The following is a 17,906-nucleotide window of genomic DNA, read 5'->3' as shown; positions in this document are numbered from 1 at the left end:
TTATTTTAATAAAAATAAAAATAAACTTTTGGAAAGAAGAAAAATAGACCATTCCTTAAATAATAATAATAATATTTCAAAGTCAGATAGATAATTAAATAATTTTCAAATTGAACCACAGTAAATATGTGTTCTCTTAGTTTTTTTTGCTAGCTTCTATTTAAAACTATTTCTAAAAGTTATATGAATATATTAAATATTTTGACTTTGTTAGTTGGAAAAATTTTCACCTTTTATATATTAGGAGAATTGAAGTAAGCTATGTGTGTAAAGGACACTTGTAATGAACTGGACCAAAGATAAAACTAAATTAATTTGGCTTTATCCTCACGGAATTTAGGTGAAAAAATGTCTTTTGCCAAACCATAAAGACAATTATTGTGATGGACACTACTACGTACGCAGAAAATACCTCACATGACCAAATAAATTGTTAGGTGGAATTTCTATACGATAATTGAAAAAAAAAACTCAATTATTATCCGTTATGGAACCTTAAAAGCACAAATCAAAACGATTGATTATTATTTAAATTTTGAAAAGTTTTGACTCGATTAAGCTATTTTACTATTTTATTTTTTTATGAGTCTGCATTGAATATATTTCTGAATAACATGTGTATTTTCTATCACAATTTTGACATGAGAGATATTCTTTTACTATATATATTATTAACGAAAGATATTTTATTAAATTTCAAATAATTTAAGGGCATCTTTTATTTTGTGTTTTGTATTAACAATAATATATGAATTAAAAATAAGAAAGAAATTAAATAAACTAAAATTGGAAAATTAAATACATATTCCAATTCATACCATGGTAAGTTGTTGCAACAAATGTACTACAAGGTTTGTGAGTAGATGATTACAATTAGGAGGCAAAATATGAAATAAAATAAAATAAAAATATCTAAACCTAAAACCCAAAACCCAAAATATTCACTTATCACAAAATGGTAAAGTAATATTAAGGAAAAAAATAAATTTAGTACTAAGGTACTTAATAATATCCAAAAAGAGGCCACGTCAGCAATATCTGTAAAATCCATTTGTGTTTTTGCATTTACCACACCACTGACCGCCACCACCATGATATCCAATTTGCCAACACAAACAAACAGTCTTCGCCATCATCTCCGCCGCATGTACCGCCGCAGTTGGCGGCGGTGCTACGGTGGTCAAGAAGTTGTATGAGGCCGTTGACTCTGGTGAAGAAATATGATCAGTATGTAACGGCAACCCAATTGAAAGTTCAAGATTAATCATAACTTGTGAGGGTATTTTTGGAATAATAATTTCTAGTGGCTTTGTTTCCTCAGTTGTACCACTGTTGCATTTTGTTTCATCATATGACGATGACGTGGCAATCATAATATTGGGTTGTTTTTGGTCAACGTTTGTGAAATCCAAGTTGATGTTTTTGGCTGTGGTGGTGGTGGTTGTGACTGCGGTGGTGATATTGGTGGTGGTGTGGGAGTTAGTGGCGTTGTTGTTGAGTGGACGGTGAGTTTGAGGATCAATGCCACGACTAATGAGTTTTCGTTTAATATGTGTATTCCAATAGTTCTTGATTTCGTTATCCGTTCTTCCAGGTAATCTTCCGGCTATAACTGACCATCTGCAATGAAAATATTATTAGAAAATATAAAAATAAAAAAAAGGAAATATAAGTAAGTTACATTTTGTTTTGAGCTAAAGTTTTCAAATACTTGTTTTGTAAGAAGCTTTTAACCCATTTTTTTTAAAAAAAAAATTGACTCTAGAAATAGCAATAACTGAAAAATGACTATTTGTGAATTTTGACCTGATTTAACAACTTTCAACCTTTTTGCCAATCACAAATTATTTCAAATTAGTTCAAAATCAAGCTTTAATTTAATTTTTGTTTTAATAATTGAAAAGGACTTTGGATATCTATAGATTTTATAGGTTTGGTATTTCAAGAAACAGAGAAGTCTTTCCCACTTGTAAAAATTTACTACTATAACCACTTTTTTCTCTTAGAACAATTTAGATCTTGTTTTTATAACTTCTTAATGTGGTCCCAAATTAGCCAAACAAAAAAGAAAACAATTTTGACTTTCTACTCCAATTTTCACACATTTTATGATACTAGGAGTATATAACTTATAATAAGTAAAACCAAAAAAATAAATTAAAATAACAAAGATCATATATACATACTTGTTTCCAAGCAAACTATGAAGTTTGATTATCAATTCATCTTCTTCTTCTGTAAAATTCCCTCTTTTGAGATCAGGCCTTAAATAATTTATCCATCTCAATCTGCAACTCTTTCCACATCTTGACAATCCTAAAATATTTTTAAAAATAATTCAATATTTTACAAAAAAAAGTCTCAAAATCTTTTATCCACATCCATAATCTTTTTTTTTGGTGGCAGTAGATCCAAAAATTATTAGATCCTCTTAATTTCTTAATTTAAATTTAATAAGTTTAATTTTTCAATATATGTATAACGAGCGAGATATTTCAAATTTTTTTTTTTAATATATATACAATATAATTTTTCGACGATGAATACCTGCAGCTTTAGGGAGAGAACGCCAGCAACCTTCCCCATGAGCACGTATATAATTGATGAGGCGTTGGTCTTCTTCTTTAGTCCATGCTCCTTTATTTGTATGTGCTTTTTCACAACAAGGTGAACGTCCCATACTTTGAATTTTTTTTATTTTTGTCCTTTGAGTATTCAAGGATTTGAGTTTTTGGTACTAAAAGAGAAAAAATTCAAAGAGTTTGATGATAATTAAGTAGAGTACTCCTAGTTTATTTTTTTGTTGTTGTTGATAAGACTCAAACTGTTTGGTACTTGTAGTTTAGTTTTTTTTTTTTCTCTCTCTCTAATGGAGATGGGAGAAAAAAGGGGAATAGAAAGATATATATCTTGAGGGTGTGGGTGGGGTAGGATTAAAAAGTGTTAGGTAGGAGGTGTGGGGTAAAGCTTTTAATTTGGTTATTGGAAGAGACTTTGGAACTATTCCCTTTTGTTTAATGGATGGGTCTTTCTTTTTTAGATTTTTCTTGGAGTTGGGGGGGGGGGGGGTGGGTGGTAGGGGGAGGCCAACAACAAGTAACAACCATTTAAAATTGTTAGGATTGACAATCAAATAATATTTGGGGTTTTAAGTTTGAATTCTGAATATGAAAAAGTTATTAATAGAAAGTGTTTTTTAGACTCCAGTCTATTGTTAGGATTGACAATCAAATAATATACGAGATTTTAGGTTTGAATTCTGAATATGAATAAGTTATTAATAGAAAGTGTTTTTTAGATTCTAGCCTTATAAAACGTGAATTCGAAATAATCAAACTTTAATGTGATTATTGTGTATCGTGTGAGAAATTAATATTTTTTTGATAAGAATTTATTGGATTGGAATTAAGTTATCTAGTAAATTATCTTAAATAAAATAAAGAATAAGTTTCATTTTAAAATTAAATATGGGATTGTTTGTTTACTTTATCTTTCGTACTAAACAAATTGAAGCGTAGAATATCAATTAATTTAATAAGGGTCTATCGTAAATAAATTTCTACACCACAAATATAAAAAAAAAATTGATATATAGAAATATACATTTTCAAATCCAACCTATGAGATGATATTTAATATGTTGTTATTTTGTTTTTTGTTTGTTGTGTTTTTTTATGAAAAAAATATTGATAATGAATATTAAAAATATATGATAGAATGCATTGATGATGTAGAGAATGGAACAAGGTCACAAAAGGACTTATAAGTTAGGGATAATGCCCAAGTACCCCCTCAATGTATGCTCAAAATCTCAAAGACACACTTATACTATACTAAGGTCCTATTACCCCCCTGAACTTATTTTATTAATAATTTTTTACCCCTTTTCGACCTACGTGACACTATCTTGTGGGCCCAACGATGGTTGACTTTTTATTCAAACTAGTGCCACGTAGGCTAAAAAGGGGTAGAAAATTACTTATAAAATAAGTTCAAGGGGTAATAGGACCTTAGTATAGTATAAGTGTGTCTCTGTAATTTCGGGCATAGGTTGAGGGATACTTATGCATTATCTCTATAAGTTATAATAATACATAATCTTTTACATCAAGTCTATTTGATAATATTAACTAAAATAAAATATTTGTTTTGTTCTAATTATGCAGTAATATGTGCTGAGAAGAAAAAAAATATTTGAAACTTGTGATCTATAACAAATTATTGATATTTGTGATCATAATCATCTTATTTAAAAAATGAAAAATTTTTAAGTAAATTTATTATCAAATATTTTTAGACAGATTTAAAAAAAGACAAGGTGTTATTTTACTATTAATAGAAAGAAATAGTAACAACTTATTAAAACTAATTAAATTTATATTAACAGCTTAAGTATTATAATGAGAAATAAATAAATTATATTGATAATATAAAAGTTTACTTTTATGTAGAAAATAAACAAATATAGATTACTTGAAGTTTACATATACATCCCCACTAGGGAAGTGATGAAGAAAATGATAGAAATTGGTAAGAAAAGAAAAACATAGATAGCAAATCAACGAATTTAGTGCAGTGAATACATTTATTTTTTTTCATCAAAGTTATATTTGAATTTGAACATAAAAAATAACTTTTAACAAAGATCGTATACTCTAAAATGAGATATTATATCTTACACTTTAATATAAATAACACTCGCCATATTTTTAAATAAAAGGGTGAGAAAAGAGATTGGATTTTGGTAGGTAGATTTTCTTTTATGATGAGTTGTCCTTGTGGCTTCTCTCTCTTTTATTATTATATATATAATATGTGGGAACCACTTGCACATTATCACTTGCCACCTGGACCGTACATGTGGTAGTTTGGAGTTGGCCCACTAAAAATATTCACCAATTTCAAAATAAATTAGAATATATACATTTAAATTTTATAATTTTAAATTAAAAATATGTCAAAGTAAATGTAAGAAGACAACTTTTACCATAGTAAATAAATTAATTAATATACGATGAATGCTAGTGTTAATAAAAAATAGACTAAGTATTTTAAGACGGTAAAATAATTGTACTTATCAATTTAACTATATTTTTGTTGTACTTTTATTTCTTCTTCTCTATTATTTTTTTTTGAACGTTCGAAATTTTAAATTAATTAATTTGAATTGACGCATATTTTTTAATTAAAAGGAATAAAACGTTTTTGAGGAGTTGTCCATTGTTGTCTGAGCATTTATTATAGTTTTTAACTCTGGTTCTAAGTACTTGATCTTTCCTATTAGTTTTTCTTTTTATTTTTTAGACATCATTAATCAAGAGATTATAGTGATATGAACTTGTAATATTATGATTTGAATTGTAACATATAAATTAAAGTAAGTTTTTTTTTTTTAAACGATAGCATCTATGCTATTATTTGTTGTTTCTTATATTTTAATTAGTTTATTGTTTTATTACTAGCTGCTATTATTTTTTATACTTTCATTACTTTTTAGGAATTATTTTAAGTATAAATTATAGGAACCACATATTATAAATACAAAATGACCATTTGTCCCTTTAAGAATTGAAATTACTAAAAATCCCTTAAAAATAAAAGAAGCGGGATACATCACTCTGGCGCGGGATACATAAGTACTGATACATCCCATTTTAACAGCTGCTGCAATCAATTAGAATTAATTATCGTGATTTCTGTTATTATTAACTGAAATCACGTAATTAATGGTCATCAGATTGTGTAACTGATTAGTAAATTCAAATTTTAAATCAGATGAGCTTCATAATTCAAAAATATTCTTGTAAAGGTTGATCTGCATACTAAGAATTCAAAAAAAAAATGGTTTTGAAGATGAATATCTCAATTCTGCTGCGGCATTCTGGAATTTGGGTAATCGATATTAATTATGAAGGTTACAAAGTTGATGAAATTGTTGTTGGCCGAAGATTTGAGGAGATATTGATTGTAAACGCATCTAAAAGTTCAAAGATGAAGGTATTTATCAATTTCATTGACTTTCTGTTTTATGTATCAGATACAAACTATTTTTTAATGTTAATTGTTTTTTTTAAATGATATATAAATTGTATATTACGTAATGTATCACTAACTTCTTAAATTTTTAGGTTGTTCCATCATCTGAATATATTTTCACAGTTCATGAATCCGGAAAAAGATACATTGTATGCCTTGAGAGGAAAACTTGCACATGTGGAAGGTTTCAACATGATGAGATACATTGCGCATACGCAATTGCAGTTTTGAAGCACAAGAATGTTACCAATTTGCACCCATATTGCTCTGATTACTACAAGCCGTATGCATTAGAAAAAACGTACGAGGTTGTAATGGTTCCAATGCCAGATAAGGATGATTGGAACGTTCCAGAATGTGTTTTAGATAAAATTGTCCGGCCACCTAGGTACAGAAGGTTGGCTGGACGACCAAGAAAGCGAAGAAAGAAAAATGCGGATGAGAAAATAACAGTGAACAATAATTGTTGTGGGCAGTGTGGACAAGAAGGACATAACAGGAGAACTTGTACTTTCTTCCCGAAAGAGAATTGAAAGAATGTTTTAAAATAGGACATTAGTGTTCATGGTACTTCTATCCATGTTTTTCTTTTATAATTTTGATTAAATAAAGTGTATTGGTTACACAACTTAATTTGATGTTCAAATATATGACTTTGCAGTTTAATTATGTGCCAAATTTAAACTCCAAATTTTATAAATAAATAGATTCAAAAGTGGTGCGTTTTCAATGTAACAGTAATGATGTAGGAGTTTGTTTGTGTATGTGATGTATCATATACATGAATATTATTGAAAAGATGTTATATGTTCCGTGTATATTGTATTTTGAGATATTCAAGTGTACAAAAAAATTGATTTGTTCAATTGTTTACTATATGGTTCGTGTATACATACTTATGAGTTATAAATTTGATATATTATATTCAACAGTGTTTGAGTTTCAGTGTAACAGTAATTCAACCTGAGTTTATTTGTGTAACTTATGTATCAGATACATTCATTTGAGTGAAAAATATATTATATTTTTCGTGTATACTCCATCATGAGTTATTCTAGTGCCCCAAAACTTGACTTGTTCAAATGTGTACGACATGTTTAGTGTGTAAAGCCTTATGAACTATAATTTTGATATAGTACATTCTAGTGGTGCGTTTCACTGTAATATTAATCAGGGTTAAGTTTGTTTATGTATATGATGTATCATATACATTCATATAATTCAAGTTGCTAAATATATAACTGCAATATTTTTTCATGTATATATTATACTTATGTATCATATACATCATTTTTATAAGTGAAAAATACTTAATAATGTATCATACACATTAGAACTTAAGTGTCATATACTTCATTTTGTAAATTAAATGTCAAAATTACTTAAACTGAAACAGTAAAAAATTTGTAAAGAAACAACTGTTTCTAAAACAATAACTTGAAAAAACATAACATTCATAGCTAACAAAAAATTGTAATACCAATAAGCTTTTAGAAAAACACAAAAGATAATTGTCTTCAACAAAAAACAACATATAAACTTGTTCATCGTGTCCCAGCTAATTACTAATCTATGTTAACAATGTCATCTTCAGTTGGTGTTGTGAATTGACCCTTAGGCTTTGGTGTATCGTCATTGTCACTTATGTATCCACCATTGACCTTGTCACTGCCGTATCTCCATAACAATGCAGCATATCTATTGCATAGGTAATTTGCAAGATGTCCATCAGTATCAGGTGGTATAACAAGTTGGTCACTCAAAAACTCTGCAAATGTAGCTACGTATAACCCGCAGTCCCTATAATGGATGCACCGGAATTTTTTTAATAACATAATGTATGCCCTGTTTATACAAAAAATAAAATAACATAATTCATGCACTGCATTATATGAATGTATATGATACATTAAATTTTAATTTATAAGACAAAGAAATCATAATATGTATATGATACATCTTATTAACTAAACTTATAAACATTGTAAATAGACTTAGTGTATCTGATACATCCCACAACTGTATCACAGAATTTTATTTTACTAATAATAACCCACAAAATTGTTACCATATTATAGACCTTAAAACTGAAAACCATGTAATGCTTTTAAGATGTATATGATACATTCTATAAGTGGTACCTATTATATTCTATAACAACCATCATATTAAGTTTTAATTGAATGTATATGATACATTAAAGTTAAATTATAAGACATAAGAATCATAATATGTATATGATACATTTTATTAACTGAACTTATAAACATTGTAAATAGAGTTAATGTATCTGATACATCTCACAACTGTACCACACAGTTTTATTTTACTAATAACAACCCACAAAATTATTACCATATTATAGACCTTAAAACTGAAAACCACATAATGCTTTTACTAATCGAAATTTTACTGAAGAATCTTAAAATTTTACAGACACTGTGCTTTCAGTGATACACAACTCAAAATTATTGACAAAAATTATGAATCTGATACACACTATAAAATGTAAAGAAACATGTTGGTTGTACTTTAATTTGAATGTATCAATCTTCATTGTTAATTTCAGTTTACAAACACATACAACAGTTTACAATTAGGGTATTATAAACAAAAACACAAAATTATGAATTTTAAACACATATCTTAAGAAGTGTGGGTCTTGAAACAGTTGATGTAACTTTTCTTGGCCTTTTTTTCTTGATTTCTCCAGTCTTCTTCTTTGGCTCATGTACATTGTTGTTCTTCATCAACAATGGGTCATGTAGTCTCTTAGATCTATTCTCAGCCCACAACTCATCATCAGAATCATAAACACGTTTGAAATTACCACAATCTTCCATGATATTTGTAAACTCACAAGATGAAGAGAATGAAGGAGAAAATCTGGTTAGATGGAAAGAGAGTCCTACAAAATATTAGATATGGATGAAAATTTGAACTGGAATTCAAAATTTACCTGCAAACGTGTGGAATGGGGAGTAGACAATTATACACCTACAATGTAGGGAAATAAAAAGGAAAAGGAATAAAATTAATATGGTAAATTTTAATTGGGGATGTTAATGGGGAAGTGGGTAGCTTGAAAATAGGATTTAGTTTTTGTTAAAGTAAAACTTGCCAATTGGGTGAAAAAAAGGTGGGAAATCTTGATGTATCTATCTTTTATATTTTTTTAAATTGGGGAAATAAGGAATTTTTGAAATTTTTAAAATAAATTGGGATAAATGGTTATTAAGATAATTAAAGTAGTGTATTTAAGTAATTTTTCCTTATTTTAAACTGTTTGCATATATTTTACAGTTCTCAAACTTCATTTTTTGCATATATTTTACAGTTCTCAAACTTCATTTTGTGGAACTACTGTTAGTGTTGTTGATAGCACATTATTATACTTTAATAAAAATATATTAGCACCCTTCATTGAACGATCATGTTTCTAGCACCCTTCATAAGAGAAAATAATTTAGAATATATTAGAAACCATGTTCCAAAAATTATAATTTTTGAGTCATATAATGTATATACTGATGGGAAATATTCAATATAGTTATGATAAATTCTCAAAATTTTATTTAAATTTATGTTTTAAAAAATAAATTACTATAGAATTCCAAATTGAATGGCTGAATGTGGTAGCAGCGTTTGGCAAAGAACTGGATCGGCCCAACTAGCAGAAGCGTTCGCCTCAAGCCCACAAACAAACAGTATGTACTTTTTAAGCTTATACTAAACGTTATTGTCCGTCATCGCAAAATAAAATTCAATCCGTTTAAATTTGGATGAGTTATTGACTCGCTCATTCATTAGCTCAACCTTTTTTAACCCATTAAAAATTAGGTTGATATATAACCCGAATCAGGCTCATGCAAAAGCTTGTCAAAATATTTTTTAATTTGGTACGTTATATATAGTCACAATAAAATAATTAAACTTAGGAGCTTCCACTTTTCTCTCTACTTAAACGCACAATCTTCTAATCATTATAGGTGAAAGGTGTTTATCACCCGAACAAACCCGTTTCTTGTCACATTTTCTATTGTATAGAGTTAGTAAACGTTAGGAGGAAAAGAGATATAGTTAGAAGCCGGCCATCTTTTCGATTACTAACTATTTGAGCCTCAGCCAAAGATATAGTGCCAATAGCAACTGCCAAAAAATTGTTCTACTTTATTGCCTTGGATACTTCCTAATCCAATTCTTATATGTAATATTTCTATCCTATAAATACTTCCTATTATATAGTCTCACATAATAGTAATTAAACAAGTATGACTACTAGCAAACTTATTGGTATCCTTTTTCTATGTGGTAAGCCTTTTACCTAATGCACATATTTCTTTCTCTTTCCTCAATTTGTAGATCAATTTACATTTTTCTTTTATCAATGATATTAGTGTTGCTAAAAATAAGAAGTTAATTAGAGTCGAATGTATCATTATTGCATTATATTCATTTGAATTCAGTATTTTCAATACAGAGCATGAACTGAGTTAACGCGTGTCTCTATTTTATCGTAAACAGTGATGTTGGTACATGGAATAAGCAATGTGGAGTATGCAGAAGCAGCCAAGTTTTGTACTCAGAATTGTGATCCTAGAGTGGCTTTTATGACTTGTCCATTTAGAGGACCAAATATAAAGTCTTTTCCAAAATGTATCAACTGCTGTGGAGCATCCAAAGGTTGCAAACTTTTCAGTGAAGATGGTTCTTTGTTATGTACTGGAACCTAATTTAGTATTATAATTACGACTATTACTAAACTTAATTAAATTAAAGTCATATTGGACTATGTATCACTAAGATGAGATCCCATTTAATGATAATGATCTTTGTCTAATTAGAAGCACTGGTATTTCTTCTTCTTTGATTATAATTGTCTTGCAATTTACTTTGTTTGAATCTTTTTAATACAGATTTAAAAACTCTTAGCCAATTGCAAATCAGTAAAATTGGGAAGCTGGACCAATACTGCAAAGCTTACTATAAACAGTCTAGGACTAAATTTTTTCAAATGAGATCGATGATAAGTACCCCAATTTTGGTACAATTTCTTGTATACGATTCAGCCACAATCATCATTTTTTTCACTATTCAAACATGACATGTCACAGACTCCTTTTTACGATTTTATAAGCTCAAATAAACCTTTTCAAACTTAGAGATTGCTAAAAGAATGAAGAAAGACACATATAGTTTTCTTTTTTAAAGAGGTACTTTCGCAAATAATCACTCAAAGATAACGTAATTACACTCCATAACTATTATTTTTTTAGTTACGATTCGTAGGTACATGTTATAGGGAGGAGAGTGTCGAATGGGAGAGGACAGATGAGTGAATTGTATATGTATATCGGTTAATTAATTGTATATTAAACATATGTAATTGTATATTCTGGCGAGAGAGATTGAGAAACGAGGAGAGAGGCGAGCGAGATTGGAAGAGGAAGGAGAAAGGCGAGCGAGAGAGCACAATAATTTGTATAATTCACGTCTCATTTGTATAATTTGCACGTAAGTTTGTATAATTTACGTGTTTTTGTATAATTGAGTAAATAAAGTTTGAAATTATACAAATATAATAAAACTTGAAATAACAAAATGACACAGACATAACTTATGAGCTTTAAACAATTATATAAAATATATTATACAAATTACATTATATAAATTATATTATACAAAATTCAAAAACTATACGTTTATACAAACTTTAAAATGTTATACAGAAAAAGATTGAATGTATATGATGACAAAACTGAAAAACCAAAGGAAATCATCGTCATATACAAATACAAACATCGTATACAAATATGAATCAAACAAAGAATTGTTAGCTGTGAATTATACAAATGTGATGAATTATACATATACAAATAGGATTGATTGTACAAACTCGAAGTCAGCCCACTTAATTAATATATAATGTTAGTCGCGAGTGATAATTATAACAAACTATAGCTATGACGAGTAATTAAGTAGTGTAAGTTCATTTAACCTCATAATTTTTCCTTTTTTTAAAGTGTTTATCTATTGCTTACTTACTTGATTGAGTTATAAATGAATGTCCCTCTATTTATACTATACACTTAGGAGATAAAGTGTAAATAAAATTTGTTACATAAGTCGCTATATATTTACAACTTAGTCCCCCTTCTAGAATTCTTTACAAGTCTTACAAAAAAATCTTCTAAAGTATTCTAGAGTCTTCTCCAAACCTCTCTAAGACAGATATTTCCCCTTTAATTTTATGTCTAACTTGAATAATAATATGGTGGGTCATGATAGACAGAACCAAAAAAAGTATAAAAAAAACGAGACTTGTTAAAAATATATATATATATATATATATATATATATATATATATATATATATATATATATATTGTATTTAAAGTCATTAACAAAAAAATCATGTCTCAAAATTCTAAAACAATGGAACTTAATTTCTGATGGGACAATACTCTTTTTTAAGAATGATCCTAGAATACTGAAATTATATAGTTGATGGTACATATGAGTTGTAAGTTATTTTACTTCTCATTTACATTATTACATCACTTCTCATCTTGAAAATATATAGTTGATCCATCAACATTTTCGTTGAAGAGAATAAATTATACTACAAATAATATGCTAGAGTGTTCCATATATGGGATGCTAAAACTAAAAGATAAACCACAAAAAGAGGTAGCAAATACAGACAAAACTCCAAAGGATAAATCTTTCGTTGTAGACAAAAAGAGCTAGCAATTACATTATTATTTTTCTATATATACTTGTCATAGTTTTGAAGTATATGCTAATGACTCATCTATCTCAAATATTCCATCTATTTCTTTTTAATTGTCATCTCATATTTTTAGACAATTAATTTAATAAATTCTCAAAGTTAAATTAAATTACATTTTTTAATATTTTAAATTATTATACAGAAATACTACAAATTACAATTTTTTATATTAATATAATGAAAAAATAAATTTTAAAATAATTAATTAAAATTTATATTATTTAATTCTCAAAAAAGAAATAATAATAATATATAGTTAATGCTACTATCAGATATAATAGTTTGTTTCAAACAAACTAACTATCGTGCATAATCCCTCCGTATTAATTTATTTGACACGTAATTTTTATTAAACACTATATATGACACGTAAATTGAAACATGGGATGGTAAGAAGCTTCGACCTTATACCAACTAGACAACTATCTTCACTTTCTTAATTTAGAATGAACTTAAACCTCACGACAAGTTATTTTATCCCTTTGTTTTATAGTGACACACTAACACTTGTTCACTATAAATAACTATATAGCTAGAATAACATCCAAATCCCAATAATACGCAAAAAACAAAATATATGGTCATGGCTATTAACCGAGTTGTTTGCCTTGCTCTACTTCTTTTGTCCGGTAATATACTCTTTATTCCTATCGTTTCGATCTATCTACGTTCAGTGAGTCGATAATTTAATTATTATTAACATGTATAATATATTGTAGGAACGTTTTTACTTGGAAGTAAAGTTGAATCAGCAGATGGAAAGGCTTGTACTAGGAATTGTGATCCAGATGTAGCTTATATGGTTTGCCCATCAAGTGGACACAGGATAATTAAACAAGTATGTGTCAATTGTTGCTCTGCAAGGAAAGGTTGCAAGCTTTTTCGTAATAATGGATCTGTAAAATGTATTGGAAATTAATTAGGATATGTTAATTAATTATTCACTATTAGCTAGAAGGGACACTATTTAAATAGTTGTATACATACAATAAGGTTGAGCTTATATATATATATATGCTCATAGTGCATGTGTGGTATGTAATGAGTGTGGTATTTGCCCTTCCTAGCCTTATTTTATTAAGCAATAAAATACAAGAGATGAATATAGTCATCTTTTATTATAAGTCATGAACGCGTTGTTACAAGGAATGAACGCGATAGGCTGTAATTGTGAAGAGATCGAAAGATCTGACTAGAAAAGTGATAGTCATGTAAATTTGTTTTCATGTTTCGATCCTTCATAATTATAAAAGGAGTTGGCTTAACTTCCTCTCGGTGGTTTTGCATTTTTGTTAAGTTGGTAAATTTTAAGACTCAATTTAGTTAATTAGTTCTCATATACTCCTCCTGTCAAATAATTTATTCCTAATTTGATTTTTACGTTTAATTGTTATTTTTGATAAATCAAGAAAAATTAATTTTTTTTTTCATTATATAACTTTAAAAAATATGATGAATAAATATATTTGAACTTATCAATTAATAGGCTAAAATGATAAACTGGTATATTCATCATTATTTCTCCAACATGTGTGTCTAGTTAAATTTTGACGAATAACCCTAACAGAGGAAGTATAATTTTGTAATATTAATCTAGTGAAAGATATAATATATGACACTCATACGGGGCAAGTCTAGGGAAGAGGAGAGAATATTACCGGGGTGAATTTATGTACATGTAAGCTGTGTTACGTGATACGATTTCGTCGAATTTTTTTACCAAATACACTTAAATATATTAAAATAAATAAATTAGAGAACAGTATTGAGGAAGAAATAATTAGGAGGACATCCCTTATATGAAATTTCTCTTGGCGCAAATGGCAGAGGTGCACAATCCCGGGTTCGATTCCCAGTTAGGTGATTTTTTTTCCAGCTTTTTTTCTTCTCTCTTAATTTTTGCTTTTTTCCCCGCATTTTATAATATTTTTCTTTTAATAATTTTTTGTTTTAAATACAAAATAACAGTAAAAATCGAATTTTAAAATATAATTACTTTCTTTATTATTTTTAAAATTAAAATAAAATATAAAATCTTTGAATCCTTTATGGATAAGAATTATAGTTAACTGAAAATAATATTGACTCCTTAAATCCTTATATTTATGTATTTACTATTGATTTTCTTTATTTTTCTTTCTTTTCATGTTCATTCATTATAGTTATTTGACATTTTGAATCTGCAGTTCGCATTTTCTTTTGCTATTCTATTTATATTATTATGTGGTTAAATTTTTATTTTTACTTATTCATAATAATTATTTTATTTTTTTCTCGTTGCAATCCTCTATTATTTGATTCTCAATAATGAAGCAGATTACATCATATACATGGAGAACTATTATTCTAAATTAAATTACAAATATTAATATATATATATATATATATATATATATATATATATATATATATATATATAATCTGATTTGAACCATATTTTTATAGTATAATATAATTAAAGTGATTTGTTCATTTTTTTGAATAAGGGCTCTGTAGCTTCTTTTTTTTTTTTTAAAGATGTAAATTTTTTATTTATATTATTATTATTCAAATAATATTTTATAAAATTTAATTTAATGATATGAAGATGTGAGTGATTTAATTTAAAATTCGATAACATTATCTAATTTGAATAATAGACAAATTTTTATTGTTTTTAATCTAATCAAATTTTTATATTTTTTTAAGAAAGTCTTTTTCATAAAGTTCATTTTTAATTGGCATCAAATTTTTATAGATCTAAATCAAAAGCTTCATTAATATTTCTTTGTGATTCATTTTTATTTTCTAAATGGTGACACCACTTTAAAAGAATTCTACATACGTCATTAAATATTACCATGCTCGCGAATTTTACACCGGAATAGAAATATAAAGTTAATTAGAGATCTTGTGACAAGAATTAGTTGAAAATTAACTATAAAGGTATTTTTTAGATCAAAATTGAAAGAATAAATTTATGTAAACTTAAGTTCAAATAAATTATATTTTAATCGTTCAACCAAGACACCTTACATTTGTGTGCAAATAAGGATCCTAGCGAGTTCGGAATCAAAAAGCAATAAAATTTTTTAAAAATTCTAAAAGCGCAATTCAATTAGTTATGAAATTAAAATAAGAATAATTTATAACAATGTCTAAATCAGGATTTCAAAAATAAAGCGCAGAAACCCATAAGCCTTACGAAGAGCAACAATTTTTAGTCAGGCTCAGCAGGCTATTTGTTTTTTTTTTTAAAAAAAAGAATCATTTTATTTTCTTGGGAAATAATTAATTATTCTTTCTTTTGTCTCCTTTTAATATAAACATCAATAAAAGATAATATTCATTTAAGTCTTATAACAAATAATAAATATTCATTTTGATAATTTATTAAATTATAAAATAAATTATTTTCCTAGAGTTTAAATAAGTCTTATATCTAATAATAAAATATTCACACGTATGGAATGATTGTCCTTTTGTATTGATGGTAAATTTTTTTTATGAGCAATCTGCCAAAATATCATTATTGAATTAGGGCAGGTAATATTAACTTTTTATATATCTTCCAAAATATATGGAATAATTTTCTTTTATAATTCATTAAATTATTAAAATGAATATTTTATTATTAGGTATAAGACTTAAAATAAGTATATTGATGTTTATATTTTAAAAAAAGAAAAACTAATTGTTGCTCAAGAAAATAAAAATTTTCTTTTATTTAAATAATATTCGGCAAGGCGCTGACAAGCTTGTGCCTTGTAAGGTTGATGGTGGTTGAGTCTTACAAGGCTATAACACTACAAAAGAAATTTCAATTACCAATAAAAAATTTTGTTGGTAAATTGATCAAATTGGTTGACAAATTGATTTATCAATCAAATGCCAATTATATTAATCCGTTGCTAAAAGGTTTGTCGATAAATATTACCAGCCGATTTTAATTTGTTGGTAAACTTACCAATTAAAAATCAGTTGGTAAAACACCCAAAGATGTTACAAATTTTTAAATATGACCCTGAAATTTTCATTGGTAAATTCACCAACTAATTTTTAGTTAGTTTATTGTTAGTAACTTTACTAGCGAATTTAAAAAGAATTTTTTTTCTTCATTATTCGATTCTGTTGGTAACTGTTTGAAAATTTTAATAACAGAAATTTATGTTGGTAATTTACCAATAAATTTTAGATATAAAAATGATCTTCCGAAATGTATCGCGCTGACGAAATTCTCAGCGAATTACGTTTACAAAAAATGTTAAGCAAAGTCAAATTTTATTCAAAAGCTAAAATTTAAAACGCCTAACGATACAAACTAAATATGAAAATCTCAAAATCGAGAACAACCATCCTATAAGAAGAAAAATGACTTTCCAAAGCTAATCGCGCTGATGAAATTCATGCTTGAGCATGTTTCCCAAGGAAATTGACCTAATTCAAATTTTAGCCAAAAGTTAAAAGTGAATACGCTTAACGACACTAACTGAAAAGAAAAGTCTCAAAACCCAAACCAATCGTCCTATGAAATCAAAATTTGAATTTAAATAGCTAATTGCGGTGACAAAATGTCAATTTGAGCACGGTTACCAAAAATATTGACTAAAGTGAAATTTTAGCCAAAAGTTAAAAGCTAAAATGCCTAACTGGACAAACTAAAAATGAAAGCCTCAATACCTGAACCCTCTATCTGAGTATGTTTATCAAATATATTGACCGAAGTTAAATATTGGCTAAAATTTATAAGTTTAAATACCTAATGGCACACACTAAAAATAAAAGGCAAAAAATTCGAACTAATCATCCTATTAGATAAAAAATGACCTTCGGAGTTCATTCTGCTGACGAATTTTTCATCTGACCACGTTTACAAAAATATTGACCAAAGTCAAATTTTGGCCAAAACATAAGACTTACAACACCTAAAGGCACAAACAAAAAACGGAAGCCTCAAAACTTGAACCAACCTTCCTGTTAGATAAAAAATGACCTTTCGAAGTTAATGATATTGACAGAGTTCTAATATGAGTATATTTATCAAAAATATTGACCAAAGTCAAGTTTTGACTAAAAATTAAAAGTTAAAACGCCTAAT

The 17,906-nt window shown here is 27.3% G+C and overlaps 2 protein-coding genes and 1 long non-coding RNA gene across 3 annotated transcripts; 2 read left to right on the top strand and 1 right to left on the bottom strand.

The window, feature by feature from the left end:
- Positions 1-786: 786 nt before the first annotated feature.
- On the bottom strand, positions 787-3,008 carry LOC101255895 (myb-related protein 330). Its single transcript, XM_004241793.5, has 3 exons — positions 2,548-3,008; positions 2,187-2,316; positions 787-1,620 (listed from the first exon to the last, which is right to left on the bottom strand). Exons 1-3 carry the CDS (start codon positions 2,678-2,680, stop codon positions 1,029-1,031), a joined length of 855 nt encoding a protein of 284 aa, XP_004241841.2. The 5' UTR covers positions 2,681-3,008; the 3' UTR covers positions 787-1,028.
- A 2,833-nt stretch (positions 3,009-5,841) lies between these two features.
- On the top strand, positions 5,842-6,569 carry LOC138349400 (uncharacterized). The gene is made up of 2 exons (XM_069299737.1): positions 5,842-5,997; positions 6,129-6,569. The coding sequence occupies exons 1-2, from the start codon at positions 5,842-5,844 to the stop codon at positions 6,567-6,569; spliced, it is 597 nt and encodes a 198-aa protein (XP_069155838.1).
- Positions 6,570-10,295: 3,726 nt separating this feature from the next.
- LOC138349057 (uncharacterized) lies at positions 10,296-10,900 on the top strand. Its single transcript, XR_011221585.1, has 2 exons — positions 10,296-10,347; positions 10,561-10,900. It is a non-coding gene; the product is annotated as an uncharacterized lncRNA (long non-coding RNA).
- Positions 10,901-17,906: the final 7,006 nt, after the last annotated feature.

Source organism: Solanum lycopersicum, chromosome 6 (genome assembly GCF_036512215.1).
Source record: "Solanum lycopersicum chromosome 6, SLM_r2.1".
Taxonomy (NCBI): domain Eukaryota; kingdom Viridiplantae; phylum Streptophyta; class Magnoliopsida; order Solanales; family Solanaceae; genus Solanum; species Solanum lycopersicum.
This window is presented reverse-complemented; position numbering and strand designations above follow the sequence as displayed.